Source organism: Mustelus asterias, chromosome 23, assembly GCF_964213995.1.
Source record: "Mustelus asterias chromosome 23, sMusAst1.hap1.1, whole genome shotgun sequence".
Lineage (NCBI taxonomy): Eukaryota > Metazoa > Chordata > Chondrichthyes > Carcharhiniformes > Triakidae > Mustelus > Mustelus asterias.
The window spans coordinates 26,480,829-26,497,811 of NC_135823.1; the positions used below are offsets into that span (position 1 = coordinate 26,480,829).

The 16,983-nt window shown below is 43.6% G+C and overlaps 1 protein-coding gene across 1 annotated transcript in view; it reads right to left on the reverse strand.

Moving 5' to 3' along the window:
- sdk1a (sidekick cell adhesion molecule 1a) overlaps positions 1–16,983 on the reverse strand; it is an 839,938-nt gene that overhangs the window by 304,066 nt on the left and 518,889 nt on the right. The window contains exon 6 of the mRNA XM_078240149.1: positions 3,535–3,646. Within this exon, the coding sequence (XP_078096275.1) occupies positions 3,535–3,646 (112 nt within the window). The remainder of the gene's footprint in view (positions 1–3,534; positions 3,647–16,983) is intronic.

Below are 16,983 nucleotides of genomic sequence, written 5' to 3' on the forward strand. Positions count from 1 at the left end.
GATGGCATGGCATGTTCTGGAAGATAACGGAGCTACCAAACTTTGCGGGCTGCATATAGGGTGGGAATGTAATTTGCAAGAGAACTGTGTCTCTCGGCCGAGACCTTCCTATCACCCCTCCCGTCCCCGTTACTTATGTTTATCCATTTCCTCACACTTCCCCCTTACCCCTTCACCTTTCTACTATCCCACTACTCCATCACTCTTAAAAGTGGTTTAGTTTGCTTTCAGAATTCAAATCCTTTTTCAAATAAATAGAATTAGAATGAAGGAAGAATCTATCTGTCTAGCTGTGAGTCTCTCTCATGCTCTAAATGCAGTAAGTAGTCTCACAACACCAGATTAAAGTCCAACGGGTCTATTTGGTAGCACGAGCTTTCGGAGTGCTGCTCCTTCATCAGGTGAGTGCAGGATTTGTTTCACAAACAGGGCATATATAAAGACAAACATGATAATGGTTGGAATGCAAATCTTTACAGGTAATCAAGTCTTTACAGGTGCAGACAATGTGAGTGGAGAGAGCGTTAAGCACAGGTTAAAGAGATGTGAATTGTCTCCAGCCAGGACAGTTAGTGAGATTTTGCAAGCCTAGGCAAGTCGTGGGGGTTACAGATAGTGTGACATGAACCTAAGATCCCGTTTGAGGTCATCCTCATGTGTGCAGAACTTAGCTATCAGTTTCTGCTCAGCGATTCTGCATTATCGTGTGTTGTGAAGGCCACCTTGGAAAACACTTACCCAAAGATCAGAGGCTGAATGCCCTTGACTGCTGAAGTGTTCCTGACAGGAAGGGAACACTCCTGCCTGGTGATTGCCGAGCGGTGTCCATTCATCCTTGTTGTAGCGTCTGCATGGTCTCGCCAATGTACCATGCCTCAGGACATCCTTTCCTGCAGCGTATCAGGTAGACAATGTTGGCCGAGTCACAAGAGTATGTACAGTGTACCTGGTGGATGGTGTTCTCACGTGAGATGATGGCATCCGAGTCGATGATCCGGCATGTCTTGCAGAGGTTGCTGTGGCAGGGTTGTGTGGTGTCGTGGTCACTCTTCTCCTGAAGGCTGGGTAGTTTGCTATATACAATGGTCTGTTTGAGGTTGCGCAGCTGTTTGAAGGCAAGAAGTGAGGGTGTGGGAATGGCCGTGGCGAGATGTTCGTCTTCATTGATAACATGTTGAAGGCTCGGAGAAGATGTCGTAGCTTCTCCGCTCCGGGGAAGTACTGGACGACGAAGGGTACTCTGTCCGCCGTGTCCCGTGTTTGTCTACTGAGGAGGTCGGTGCAGTTTTGTGGCGCGTTGGAACTGTCGATCGATGAGTTGAGCGCCATATCCTGTTCTTACAAGGGCGTTTTTCAACATCTGTAGCTGTCTGTTGCGATCCTCCTCATCTGAGCAGATCCTGTGTATATGGAGGGCTTGTCCGTAGGGGATGGCTTCTTTAACTTGTTTAGGGTGGAAGTTGGAGAAGTGGAGCATCGTGAGGTTATCCAGTGAAGTGCTGAGGTGGCTGTCCTTGATGGAGATACGTGTGTCCAAGAATGCAACAAATTCTGGAGAGTAGTCCATGGTAAGTCTGATGGTGGGATGGAACATGTTGATGTCATCATGTAGTTATTTCGGTGATTGTTCACCATGAGTCCAAAGGAAGTAAATGTCATCAATGTATCTAGTGCCTAGTGTTGAAGGTCCTGCGTGGTGAAGAAGTCTTGTTTCACCCTGTGCATGATGATTTTGGCATATTGAGGTGCGAATTTGGTCCCCATGGCTGTTCCATGTGTCTGGATGAAGAACTGGTTGTTGAAGGTGAAGACATTGTGGTCCAGGATGAAGCGAATGAGTTGTAGAATCGCGTCTGGAGATTGTCAGTTGTCAGCGTTGAGTAGAGGCAGTTGCAGCAATGCCGTCATTGTGGGGGGATGCTGGTGTAGAGTGCCAAGACATCCATTGTGACAAGGAGTGTTCCTGGTTCAACTGCTCCATGGGTGCTGAGTTTCTGTAAGAAGTCCGTAGTGTCATGACAGAAGCTGAGGGTTCTTTGTATGATGGGTTTCAGGATGCCTTCGACGTAGCCAGGCGTACTCACATGGGGTCCCATTGCCTGATACAATGGGAGGGCCCGTTGTGTTGGCCTTGAGTATCTTCGGGAGGCAGCAGAGATCTCCAAAGCGAGGAGTACGTGGGATGAGAGCACTGAAGGTCCGGATCAAAGGTCTTGATCAGTCTGTTGAGTTGACAGGTGTGTTCTTTGATCGGATCTGCGGGTAACTGTCTGTAGTGTTCCTCGTTGTTCAGTTGCCGATACACTTCTTTGCAGTAATTCATTCTGTTCAGTATGATGGTGGTCTCTCTTTTGTCTGCTGGTTTGATGACAATGTTGCGGTTGGTCTTGATGGCGTTGTATTGTGCTTGGGTGACGTTCGGGGCTGTCTTGTGAGTGCAGCTGATGAATCTGGCATTGATGCACCTCCTGACGGCTTGGACATACATGTTGAGTCGAGGGCAGCGGCCTTCCAGAGGAGTCCATTTCGACTCTTTCCTCTTCGGTCGCTGCACCGTGGATTCCTCTGTCTAGTTCATTGGCTGTCTCATTGGGTTCGCTGTTGGCCTCTTGGGGTTTGTGGAAAAACTCCCAGAGCCTCATTCGCCTGATGAATTCCTCTGTGTCCACTGCGAGACTGATGGGGTCCATTTTGGTGGTGAGGCAACCAAAGAGGAAAGAGTCGAATTGGACTCCTCAGGAAGGCCACTTCCCTCCACTCGACATGTATGCCCAACCCGTCAGAAGGTGCATCAGTGCCAGATTCAACAGCATCACGGCACACGACAACGCAGAATCGTGAGCAGAAACTGATAGCCAAGTTCCGCACACATGAGAACGGCCTCAACCGGGATCTTGGGTTCGTGTCACACTATCTGTAACCCCCACGACTTGGCCTGGGCTTGCAAAATCTCACTAACTGTCCTGGCTGGAGACAATACACATCTCTTTAACCTGTGCTTAACCTTCTCTCCACTCACATTGTCAGTACCTTCAAGACTTGATTACCTGTAAAGACTCGCATTCCAACCATTACCTTGTAAATTGAGTTTGTGTCTATATATGCCCTGTTTGTGAAAGAAATCCTGCACTCACCTGATGAAGGAGCGGCGCTCCGAAAGCTCGTGCTACCAAATAAACCTGTTGGACTTTAACCTGGTGTTGTGAGACTACTTACTGTGCTTACCCCAGTGCAACGCCGGCAACTCCACATCATGCTTTAAATATATAACCTCTATGTCTGCCAGGTGGGCATTAAATTAGAAGCTCAACCTTAGAATTGTGTGCAATTCGCTTTGACCCTCAGTAGGCTTTAAAATGTTAACTTTTTTTAAAAAATGAAGATTAACTGGCTATTTCGCTCCCCCACCCCTTTCGGCTTAAAACATTTTCTGACATTTATAGAAGATAAAGAATATATAACAGGTGTACACAGTCATTTCTTTACAGACCAGCATTCACCAATTTATACCTTGATTTCCCCCCCCCGACTAACCTTGCATTGGCAACACATTCTAGAGTGACCTCGCTTGTGCCAGCGACGATGCTTGTGTTTTTCGGAGGAACAACAATTGTTGGTACCACAGGATCATCAGGGTCGTCAGCATCTGCATGGAGAAGAATGCAAGTTACAAGCAGTGATCAAAGGGCAAAGGATATTACCCAATTTTAGAGCAAATGTTGTGCGAACAACAATGTCAAACATTCTGGCTCTTACATTTATTAAAAAACCGGTGCTTCAAGCTTGAGCAGAAACCTGAAGACATCAGAAACAATGCCGATAATGTCCATAGTAGGGAAATTCTCCTCAATTATGAAAATTTTAAAGCAAGTTTTAAGTGTAACGTGATTGTTTAGTAATTGTTTTTAAACCAGAAACTACAGAATCATAACTGAAATTTACTGAATCTCATGTTCAAATTAAAAATAGGCCCTGGATTATCAGTCACTCTGTCATGCACACAGAACAAGAATACATCTGATTTACATGGTAGGATATCAAAAATAATAAGATGCAAATTAAGAAAAGGGAAATGCCACATGACCAAAGCAAATAATTTCCTCTCAATGATAAGAAAATGCTAAGAAAAACATCTGCTGTTGCCTTTGAATTATCTATAGTCTATCAAGAACATTAAAAAGTAATGTTCACTTTGATTCTTGATTTAATTTCACAATCAATTTTAGGATACAGTTTGCAGCCATTCAACTTCAGTCACAAATTCACACCGTATTCTGGGATTTTCTTTTGTTTTGTCATGGATGTGGACATCACTAGCAAGCTAAGCATTTATTGTCCATCCCTAATTATCTTTCAGAAGGGGGTGGTGAGCAACTGCTTGAACTGCTGCAGTCCATGTGGCATAGGTTCTTTCAAAGCACTGTAAGGTAGGGAGTGCCAAGATTTTGACCCACAGTCAAGGAAGGAATGATGACATAGTTCCAAGTCAGGATGGTGTATGACGAAGTTGGTGGTACTCCCATCTGCCCGCTGTGTTTGTGCTTCTGGGTGGTAGAGGTTGTGAGTTTGGAAAGTGCTGTCAAAAAAGCTGCAGTGAGTTGCTGCATTGTATTTTGTAGATGGTACACACTGCAGTCACTGTGCATGGGTGGCAAGTGAAGTGAATGTTTAAGGTGTGGATGGGATCCCTGGTATGCTGTTTTGTCCTGGATGGTGTTGAGATTCTCGAGTATTGTTGGAGCTATTAATGCTAATTATTCCATCACACTCCTGATTTGTGCCCTATAGATGATGTAAAGGCCTTGCAGAGTTAGGAGGGGAGTCACATCATGCAGAATATCCAGCCTGAGGTGTTGCTGTGGCTATAATGTGTGCATGGCTGGTCCAGCTTAAGCTTCTGGGAAATGGTGACTCCAGGATACTGATGGTGGTGGATTTAACAAGGAATAAGAGGAATGGTGCACCAACTGCCTAAAAGTGCTGGGAAGATAAGACTGCTACTAAAATAAATGTATTAATAACATCTGTGATAAAAGGATTGGCACAGAAGATAAGTTTGCAAAGTTTTCCATAGCTGTTCAAAATTACACTGGGGTATGTCATTTTATATCAGTTATTGCACTAGCTCAAAACTGTTTTGCACCAATTATGGGCATCCACAAAAGTTTTTTTATGGGGACAGAGTGGGTGAAGATAAGTAACTTAAATTGATTTTATTGGTCCTGGTGCATGAAGTGTCCATTCCGACTAGGTGTCCCATAAATCAAAACAATTGTATTTTGTTCTGTATGGTAACAAGCTGAGCCTTTGTTTTTATCACACTACAAGATGTTGTGTACAGAAGTGGAAAAAGTAAGAACTCAGCCAAAGTAGATTTGTCCAAAAAAATGTAAGAGTATTGCAGCCAACAACTGCTCTGAACCAGATAACAGGTAATAAGGAATGAGTCACACTTCAAAGCGCAGAAGTTTTCTTAAAGCCCTCGGTAAATGAAGCAAAATTGACGTGCATAATGTAAAGAACACTTTACTTTTAAAAAGTGCTCTGAAAATTTAAAGCTGATCAAAGCCTGGAGGTCACTGCTGTTTGTAAGTATTTAAGTGACAATAAGTAGCTCCCAATATTATAATGCTGTCTACAAAACATAGTCTGGATAAACAGGAATTAAAAGGGAAGGAAGGGTTGATTCTGAGAGATATGCAGGTTGGAAAATCAAGCATTCAATAGATTTGCAACTCCGCTTTCTCATGAGCAATCAAGAGGTATAACTGAAGCCTCTCAAATATGTAAGTAACTTGCTTAAAAATCAAATTTCAAATCTCCAGGTAAGGCTCCAATCAAAGTACACATGTCCATTCTATAAAATGGCTCCATGAAAAGCCCTGTTGTATAGGTTCACAAAGGTTGAAGGATGCTTTTTTGCTTCAATTTTCCCACTTGTAAATCCTTCCTGTATTTTGTTCCATGCACATCAGCTGGCTTTATTGGTAGCCTACCAGTTTGGGTTATTTCCTGGCTCGTCTTTCCGTCCATTATTCCCAATTGCTGTTACATTTACGGCGTGACTCTACAAAGTTAATCTCTCAGTGGGGTAAGCACGTTTGTAGAAAATGTGGATCTGTGATAGGGTTACAACATTGTGGCTGCACTGTTGTCTTCACAAAGTATAGCAAGTGGAATTTGAAGAGGGGCACAAGATTGGTGGGAGGGGGTGAAATCCTACCTTGGAGTAGTAGCATTTCCAACTCTATGGGGTAAAGTGAAAGAGCACATCACCACTATGAACAATCCTCTGCTTTTAACACCTTTAGTTCCGTGAGTTGCAACCTTTGCTGAGATTTCTAGCCAAGTGTGGTCAACCACTCTGGGAAAGTTTCACGTGTGCCAGCACCCTATTGGAAGTAGGGACAATGATTTTTTTAAATCATAAAATATGGTGAAAGCCTTTGAAAGATTTTTGGGTCAGATATTCCTATGCCGTGTGTTAGCATTGTCCTATTTTTTGCCATGGTCATAAAATTAGGTCTGAAAAGTCTCCTTCTCCATTTCTATTGAAGAAAACAATACTGCCACATTAACGTCATTTTTCATTTGAAATTTTAAGAAGAGCACAAAGTTGACTTTCCGCTGTATTGCACCATGCAGGACAAGTTGATTGCAGTGAACTTTCTTTGGAATTAGTGACAGGCTCCCAATGCAAATGACAGGGTGCATAATGTTGAATTGTAAAGAAATGGGGTTATGATATATGGAATATATACAAGAAATTAATTTAAAAATTACTTTTCAGTAAAACCTACAGCAAGATGCATTTTCTATGAACAAAAGCTGACCAAGCATATACATGGTCAATTCCCTTCACATCAATGTGACATTGCTGATAAGAATTACAAACATTTAGAAGCCACTATCCTAAGGGTCCTTACAATGGTAACTCATGCTCAAGTACAATGCTAGCTTAGATAAGTAAAATCATCATAAGATAAGACCATGAGATTTAAATATAGGAGCATTTAGGCCAATTGGCCCATCGAGTCTGTTCTGCCATTCGATCATGGCTGATAGGTTTCTCAACTCCATTCTCCCACCTTTTTCCTGTAACCTTTAATCACATCACCAGTCTAGAACCTATCTATCTCCTGTCTTAAATTCACTCAATCACCTGTGCCTCACAGCCTTTGTGTAATGAATTCCATAGATTCACCCCCTCTGGCTGAAGAAATTCCTCCTCATCTCAGTCCCTTTACTCTGAGGCTGTGCCCTTGGATCCTAGTCTTTTCTACTAACAGAAAAAATCGATCCAGGCCTTTCAATATTCTGAAAGTTTCAATGAAATCCCTCTCATCCTTCCAAACTTCATCAAGTACAGATCGAGAGTCCTCAAAACACTCCTCATACGCCAAGCTTTTCATTTCCAGAATCATTCTGGTAAACCTCTTAGAATCCCTGCAGTGCAGAATGAAGTCACTCAGCCTATCGGGTCTGCACTGAATCTTACCCAGGCCTTATCCCTGTAACCCTATCCCCGTAACCACACGTCTTTTACCCCACTCCTCCTAACCTATATGTATCTTAGGACACTAATGGGTAATTTAGTATGGCCAATCCACCTAATCTGCACATCCTTGGACTGCGGGAGGAAACTGAGCACCTGGAGGAAACCCACGCAGACACAGAGAGATGGTGCAAACTCCACACAGTCACCTAAGGCCGGAATTGAACCCAGGTTCCTTGCGCTGTGAGGCAATAGTGCTAACCACTGTGCCACCATAAACTCCTTCCAGGTCCAAATTATGTTGCTCCTCCTTTCACGAAAATTCCCATGCGCTTGCTCCTAAGAAGAGCTCATTGTAAGTGAGAAGAGAGGCTGAAAATAACTTCAGGATTCTCACAACATCAGAAGGAAATCCAGGTCTGTGTCAGTAGCATGCCAAAAAGCTTGCTGCAAATAATCATTCTGAGCTGCGGAAATCACAAGTGAAACTCTTCATATCCTTTAGGCTCAACACCTTATTTCCACTTGTCTGCCAATCGTACCTCAGGCCCCAGGTGCTTTGTGAGTGCAAAAACGAGAAACACACAGTTGCAGTGCTACTGGTCCTTCTTATAATATATGTATTTGAAACTACTCAGGACTTGGGCCCATTATGTGATCTGCCTGCCAAGTGGCAGAGACTTCAGAAGGATTTGATTTTGGAATGAAGAATTGACATAAACTGCTTCCGCCCTATTTGGTGCCAAAATGTTCAACACCTCTAACTGTATGCTTCAATTTTGCTGAAGAGAACATGGAATTTCTGAACCAAGATTTTAAAGCACTCTCCATGACAGGATTGTTGCTTATCTTTGCAGTCGATTCACTGTTAGTTAAGACTTGTCTTGATATTTGACAAGTAGAAGGTCTTTCAGCAGGAAAGAAACTTGCGCTGTGACAAAAAATAGTTGGAGTCAGAGTTATGGCACAGGAGGCGGCCACTAGCTCATCAAATTCATGCCGGACTGGGGATGGAAAACTAAAACCAAAAAATAGAAAGGTCACAGGCCTGAAACATCAACTGGGTTTTTCTCTCCACAGGTGCTGCCTGACCTGCTGAGTGTTTCCAGTTTAATTTTCAGTATCCACAGTCAAAAAGCAAATGCATTTGATCTTTGGTGCCGAGAGAAAATGGTAGAAATATACATCAAAGGAAAGAAAATAAAACCCAAAACATGCTACCGAATAGGGGTTTATAAGATGATGGGAGGTTTTCATAGAATAGATATAAGAAAGCTATTTAATCTGGTGAATGGGTCAATAACAAGAGGTCATGCATTGAAAAAGCATTGACAAGATAACAGGAGGGGATTTGAGCAGAATTTCTTTCATTCCAAACTGCTGGGGTTCAGACATCACAATTTTAGCACACCCCTACCACCTCCCACTTTCTACCCAACCCAATTTTTTCATGTCATTTGACATCATCTACTTTCAACGGCTTTTATTTGACATCAACTGCACTCGATTGCAATTATTTTGTCATCAACTGATATCGCTTGCACTCATAAGCAATTATCTGGCTGTCATTCTATTTTATTTTCATTCAGAACTATACTTGCGATGTCAAACAATCGTTATCAACTGACATCATTGTCTTCAATTGCTGTCTTGCAATGATCACAACAAAATGTGACAATATATACAGTCAGGGTCCAGCACAGGAACAAGGCGAGGCAGGGTCCATTGCAGGACCAAAAATGAGGTTCAGCTAGAGCCAGGTCGGGGGGGGGGGGGGGGGGGGGGGGGCCGGCCCAGAGCCAGGTCGGGGGGGGCCCGGCCCAGAGCCAGGTCGGGGGGCCCCGGCCCAGAGCCAGGTCGGGGGGGGCCCGGCCCAGAGCCAGGTCGGGGGGGGGCCCGGCCCAGAGCCAGGTCGGGGGGGGGCCCGGCCCAGAGCCAGGTCGGGGGGGGCCCGGCCCAGAGCCAGGTCGGGGGGGGGGGGGCCAGAGCCAGGTCGGGGGGCCCGGCCCAGAGCCAGGTCGGGGGGGTCCAGTCCAGAGTGGAATCGGGGTCTAGCCCAGGAGTGTGGAGGTGAGGCCCTAAAGCCTGGAGGGAGGGAGCAAACTGCTAGCGGGAGGGAGGGGATAGGGGGACAGGCTGGGTGACAGGAGGAAGAAGCGAGAGGGAAAGAGAGGCTGGGAGGAGGGAAAGGCTGCAAGCCAAGAGGAAGAGTCTGAGCAAGGGAAAGGCTGGAGGGGGGTGTCAATTGGAGATTGGGAGGGAAGGACCGGGGTTGGGGGAGGGGGGGGGGGAGGAGGTGGTGAAGAGAATGTGAATGCTAGAGGGAGCTAGGGGGGTGGAGGTGGAATGTATAGGCTAGAGGAAGCAAGGGGGAGTGTGTTGAGGCTGGAATGATCAAGGGGCAAGTGTGGAGACTAGAGGGAAGGAGGGGGAGAATGTGGAGGTTGGCGGAAGCGAGGGGGAAAATGTGAAGGCTGGAGGGAGTGAGGGGGAAATGTGAAGGCTGGAGGGAGTGGGGCAGACGTGTGGAGGGTAGAGTCAGTAAGTAGTGTGGGGTGGGGGGAGAATTGTGACCTGGCAACTTGGGGAGTAGGTGAGTGGAAAATAAATTTAAGAAGGGTAGCAAGGATAATCCAGATAATTACTGGCCGATGAGCGTTACATCAGTAGCAGCGAAATTATTGGAGAGGATTCTTCGAGTCAGAATTTATTCCCACTTGGAAATAAGTGGACATATTAGCAAAAGGCAACATGGTTTTGTGAAGGGGAGGTCGTGTCTCACGAACTTGATAGAATTTTTCGAGGAAGTGACAAAGATGATTGATGAGGGTAGGGCAGTGGATGTCGTCTACATAGACTTCAGTAATGCCTTTGACAAGCTCCCTCATGGCAGACTGGTGCAGAAGGTGAAGTTCAATGGGATCAGAGATGAGCTGGCAAGAGGGATACAGAACTGGCTTGGTCATAGAAGACAGAGGGTAGCAGTGGAAGGAGTTTTTGAATGGAGGGCTGTGACTAGTGGCGTTCCTCAGGGATCAGTGCTGGGAGCTTTGCTGTTTATAATATACATAAATGATTTGAAGAAAACGTAACTGATTTGATTAGTAAGTTTGCGGACAACACAAAGGTTGGTGGAATTGCGGATAGCGATGAGGACCGTCAGAGGATACAACAGGATATAGATCAGTTGCAGACTTGGGCGGAGAAATGGCAGATGGAGTTTAATCCGTTCGAATGTGAGGTAATGCATTTTGGAAAGTCTAATGCAGATAGGAAATCTACAGCAACTGTCAGAACCCTTAAGAGTATTGATAGGCAGAGGGATCTAGGTCACAAAGTGGCAACGCAGGTGGAGAAGGTAGTCAAGAAGGCATACGGCATGCTTGCCTTCATCGGCCAGGGCACTGAATTTAAAAATTGGCGAGTCATGTTGTAGGTTTATAGAACCTTAGTTAGGCCGCACTTTGAATATAGTGTTCAATTCTGGTCGCCACACTACCAGAAGGATGTGGAGGCTTTGGAGAGGGTACAGAAAAGATTTACCAGGATGCTGCATTAGCTATGAGGAGAGGTTGGAGAAACTTGGTTTATTCTCTCTGGAACGATGGAGGTTGAGGGGCGACCTGCTAGAAGTCTACAAGATTATGAGGGGCATGGACAGAGTGCATGTTCAGAAGCTTTTTCCCAGGGTGGAAGAGTCAGTTACTAGATGTTGTACGAAACAAGTTTTTTTTTTACACAGAAGATAGTGCATGCCTGGAACTCGCTGTTGGGGGAGTAGTGGAAGCAGATATGATAGTGACTTTTAAGGGGTGTCTTGACAAAAGAATAGGATGGGAATAAAGGGATATGGCCTCTGGAAGGGTAGGAGATTTTAGTTCAGAAGGACAGCATGGTGGGAGCAGGCTTGGAGGGGGGAAGGGCCTGTTCCTGTTCTGGAATTCTCTTTGTCCTTTGTTCTATAGACCCTGAGACTAAAAAGAAGAACTGATGGGGATCAGATTGTGCTTTTATGTATGTATTTTATTGTGGGACAACTTCTTTAGACTAAATGAAAAACTGAATAAATCAGATATTCTTTGAGTTGGTGATATCCTTGAATTTTTCAATGCAGATTGCTGAGCGTATTTGATTGCTTTGAGCATGCTACCAAATTTGATATCGAATTCATTCCAAGTCAGAACGATTAATGTCAAGTTGTAATCAAGAACATTGAGCACACGTCAAAAAATGTCAAACTTTTCATGACATGAGGTCAGCTAAAATTCTGTTTCCCATGTCTTAACTCACACCAAGTTCTGTTCACCCTTCGATCCTGTGCACCATGGTTTACACTGGTTCCCCAGCCAAGCAGCAGCTCAAGTTAAAAGTTCTCATCTTCACAAATCCCTCAATGACCTTGCCCCTCTGTATTTCTGCAATCTCCACGAGCCCTGGAACCCTGCGAGTTATTCCCACTCATTTAAGCATTCCTAATTTTAATTGCTCCACCATTTACGACCATGTCTTCAGAAGCCCAGACCCTAAAGCTCTGGAGTTCCTCCCTGCAACTCTATGCCTCTCATATTTGCTTTCCCCCTCTAAGACACATTCCTCAAAACCTATTTCTTTGACCAAACTTCTGCCCACCTGGCCTAATATGGTTTGTGTCATTTTTTTCATTTATAAGGCTCCTGTGATGTGTCATAGGACATTTAACATCAAAGCTGATCTTGATTCAGCGATGGCAATGGTGTTGAATGTTAAAGGGAAGTGATTGGATTCTCTTGAGATAGCTGTTGCCTGGTGCAAATATTACTTGCTACTTATTAACTCAGGCCTGAATCCTGTCCAGGTCTTGCTGCATGTGGGCATGGACCATTTCATTAACTTTGAAGTCACGACTGGAATTGAACAGTGCAATCAGCAGCAAACACCCTCATGTCTGACCTTATGATAAAGGGAAGGACATTTACCATAAGCCTTCAGCCATTCAAATAGGTGGTTTACCACCACCATCAATGGCAATGAGGGATAAGCAATAAATGTTGGCCTTGCCAGTGACACCCACATTCCATGAATGAATATTTAAAAAAACTAAAGGTGATACCATATTTAATTTAATGTATTCCTGCACAATAAATCCAGCCACATTCATGACAGAGTAAGGTCAGAAAATTGTGAAATGTACTTCTCTGAGCTAAATGATCCCCTCAGACTGCTGATCAAATTTCTCAATCATTTTTAAAGGTTTAATCTTGAAACATTTTACAGATTTTAAAGAATTAAAGCATAGTGGTTTGGTTTGACATAAATCAATTTGTATCACCTTTAAGGTACTGTATCCCATTTCTTGGACCTTTACAAAATTTTAAAGCATGTTGAAAATTCTGGAACTTTTGGAACAGATTTTGGATCACTCAATTAAATTGGATTAAAAGTTGCTCGGAGCTGCATGCAGGATGCATTGCACAAAGGTCCAACAGTACAAAACTTATAGAAACATATAAGATTATGAAGGGAATAGATAAGACAGAAGCAGGGAAGTTGCTTCCACTGGCGGGTGAAACTAGAACCAGGGGGCATGGCCTCAAAATAAGGGGGAGCAGATTTAGGACTGAGTTGAGGAGGAACTTCTTCACACAAAGGGTTGTGAATCTGAGGAATTCCCTGCCCAGTGAAGCAGTTGAGGCTACCTCATTGAATGTTTTTAAGGCAAGGATAGCTAATTTTTTGAACAAAAAAGAAATTAAGGGCTATGGTGAGCGGGCGGGTAAGTGGAGCTGAGTCCACGAAAAGATTAGCTATGATCTTATTGAATGGCGGAGCAGACTCGAGGGGCCAGATGACCTACTCCTGCTCCTAGTTCTTATGTTCTCATTAAAATCAGAATTTCAAAAAAAAACAGGCATTCGTGTAGCATCTTTCACAAAGTCAGGACAGACCAAAATGCTGTCAAACCAATTAAGTACTTTTAGAAGTGCAGCCACTACTGTAAAGTAGCAAACCTGTCAGGGAAGTTGCAATGATGTGGAGATGCCGGCGTTGGACTGGGGTAAACACAGTAAGAAGTTTAACAACACCAGGTTAAAGTCCAACAGGTTTATTTGGTAGCAAAAGCCACACAAGCTTTCGAAGCTCTAAGCCCCTTCTTCAGGTGAGTGGGAATTCTGTTCACAAACAGAGTTTATAAAGACACAGACTCAATTTACATGAATAATGGTTGGAATGCGAACACTTACAACTAATCAAGTCTTTAAGAAACAAAACAATGGGAGTGGAGAGAGCATCAAGACAGGCTAAAAAGATGTGTATTGTCTCCAGACAAGACAGCCAGTGAAACTCTGCAGGTCCACGCAACTGTGGGCGTTACAAATAGTGTGACATGAACCCAATATCCCGGTTGAGGCCGTCCGCGTGTGTCACGTCCTCTGATATTCGGGTAAGCGTTCTCCAAGGCGGCCTTCGCGACACACGACAGCGCAGAGTCGCTGAGCAGAAACTGATAGCCAAGTTCCGCACACACGCGGACGGCCTCAACCGGGATATTGGGTTCATGTCACACTATTTGTAACGCCCACAGTTGCGTGGACCTGCAGAGTTTCACTGGCTGTCTTGTCTGGAGACAATACACATCTTTTTAGCCTGTCTTGATGCTCTCTCCACTCCTATTGTTTTGTTTCTTAAAGACTTGATTAGTTGTAAGTATTCGCATTCCAACCATTATTCATGTAAATTGAGTCTGTGTCTTTATAAACTCTGTTTGTGAACAGAATTCCCACTCACCTGAAGAAGGGGCTTAGAGCTTCGAAAGCTTGTGTGGCTTTTGCTACCAAATAAACCTGTTGGACTTTAACCTGGTGTTGTTAAGCTTCTTACAGGGAAGTTGCATACAGGAAGATTCTACAAATAGTAATGAAATGATAAAAAATGATCAGATGATCTATTTCAGCAATATCAGTTGAGGGATAAATATTGGCCAGGATGTGGAGAAAATCCCCTGCTCTTCTATAAAATAATACCATTGAATTTTTACGCTTCCTTAAGGGTCAATGGGACCTCAGTTTAATGTCCCATTTAAAAGCAACAGCATGAAACTTCTTTAATACTGTACCGAACTGTCAGCCAGGATCTTGAGTTCATGGCTCTGGAGGGGGCCTGAACCCAAAGCCTTCTTACTCAGGCAAGAAGGCTGCTTATCTGTAAGTGAGAGCAGGAAAAATATTTCCACCTAAGTTTGTATCACTTTGGTGTCAAAGAAATCTCACTGGCCTCCATAATGTAGCATTTTGGAGTGGTAAAGAATGCTTTCTGTTGAAGATGTTTCGTAATATTTGAAAAATGTTACAGGCGGCACAATGTGGAAGATTTGAATGAAGATTAATCTCTCCATCAAGTTCAGTGGCTGGAATTACTTTTTTCCCCACAAGTACTGAAGAATAACCCAGAATTAATCTTTTATTAATGCTTATCCCAGAGTAATCCTTTAAATTTAATTCTAATAATCTATCATTTCCAAATAAGCTTGTCTAAGCGTGAGAAGGGTGATAATTACATGAACTCAGAAAATTGCCCACATATGTTTTTTGTCTACTTAATGACTATAAAACGACAATTAAGCAAAAAAATAAATTGCCTTAAGATCATATTAAATGTACTTGGTTTCCATTTATTCAACATCATATTTTTTGAAGAGGCAGCATTTGTATAATTGCCTGCACTTGTCTCAAAATAAAGAGCAAAATAATAAAAATTGCATTCAGTTCTAGACCTTGGCATCATTTGACAACAGGGTGGCATTTTGGGGAGCATATTGATGAGGAGAGAAGGTCATAGCCAACAAGAATAGAGTAATCTTGCCACAAAGTGTAATAGCTACACATTACTGGTTCACAGACAGCTATCCTTGCTGTAAGGCACCACATCACAAAACAGAACGTCACATTGTCTGCAACAGCGAAAATCTAGATGAGAAAATGATTCAATTGTAAATGTGCATGCTGCTATTAAGGTACAATTTTCCTGGATAGTCACTCCTGGCTCTAAACACCAGAAATCACTACTTGTGAAAAACTCCCAACAAACCTCTCCCAACCATTCAATTAATGTAGCAAAATTAAGTCTAATTCAATAAATTCCTCAGTGAATTGCGTGCCCGAGATAACAACCTATTGTCCTGAATGCTGACATATTGCATGGTATGAAATCTAAAGTATTTCCTTGAACATGAATAAAACAAAGCCAGGTAACACTGTGCTTGTTAGAGACGTATTTGTGTGTGTTAGTGTATATGCATGCGTGTATTTTCATCGCTCAATATTGCTTTGAAGATAATGCACTTCTCGTGCCAGAGTCAGAACACATTGTCTGCATCATAATATGGAGATGCCGGCGTTGGACTGGATAATATGCACTGTGTTTAAGTTTAAGAGCTTTAACGTTCACATATACTTACATTATGGCTACCTTTTAGCTAACCCAGCTCTTGAAATTTTCATCTCTAAATCTGGTTTCCTCCCACAGTCCAAAGATGTGCGGGTTAGGTTGACTGGCCATGCTAAAATTGCCCCTTAGTGTCCTGAGATGCGTAGGTTAGAGGGATTCGCGGGTAAAATATGTAGGGATATGGGGGTAGGGCCTGGGTGGGATTGTGGTCGGTGCAGACTCGATGGGCCGAATGGCCTCTTTCTGCACTGTAGCCTTCTATGATTCTATGATGATAAATGACATCCTGCCTCATTACATGTATTATTTAGCTGTGTAACCATTGCTTTAAATTGTAAGGGATAAAAATTAAACAGTTAATGTCAGCAGTGACAAAAAGTTGTGGGCTCAAGAGGTTTGAGCACCAGGTTTGACACTTCTATGGAGTACTGAGGAAGTGTTGCACTTTCACAGGTGCTGTCCTTGAGGTGAGACATTAAACCAAGACTGCATCTGTCCTCTCAGGTGGATGTAAAAGATGACCGGGGTGTGTAGTGGCCAATATTGTGTAGCTCGTCCCTCAATTTGAGAATGATGTCTACTCAGGGTATTAGGTTTCTACCATGGGCCTTCATGAGACCGAACAGACTTATTCTTGACCAGTAAATCTTTGGACACATTTCTTTCCCTGCATTGGGATGCAGTTTGACAGCAAGTTGCTGCTATGTGATTGGGAGCAAGCTCCTCCCAGTCATTAATGTCTTTGGTGCCATACGTCAAGGAGAGTTTCTGACAGTCTTTGAAGCATTTCATTTTCTTCTTCTCCCCTCACCCCCCCCAAAACAAAATGATGGCCACTTGATATTTGAGAAAACAGGACTTGGTGGGGAAGACAGCTTTCAGCCATGCAGAGTGTCCAGTTCACTGAAGTTGGTATTTTAAAATTTGTTCTTGGGATCTTGCCATCACTGTCTAGGGCAGCATTTACTGCGCATCCAGAACTGCCCTTGGGAAGGTGGTGGTGAGCTGTCTTCTAACTCTGTTACAGACTTATGGTGAATGAACTTCTCTCCGTCATAGTGTAC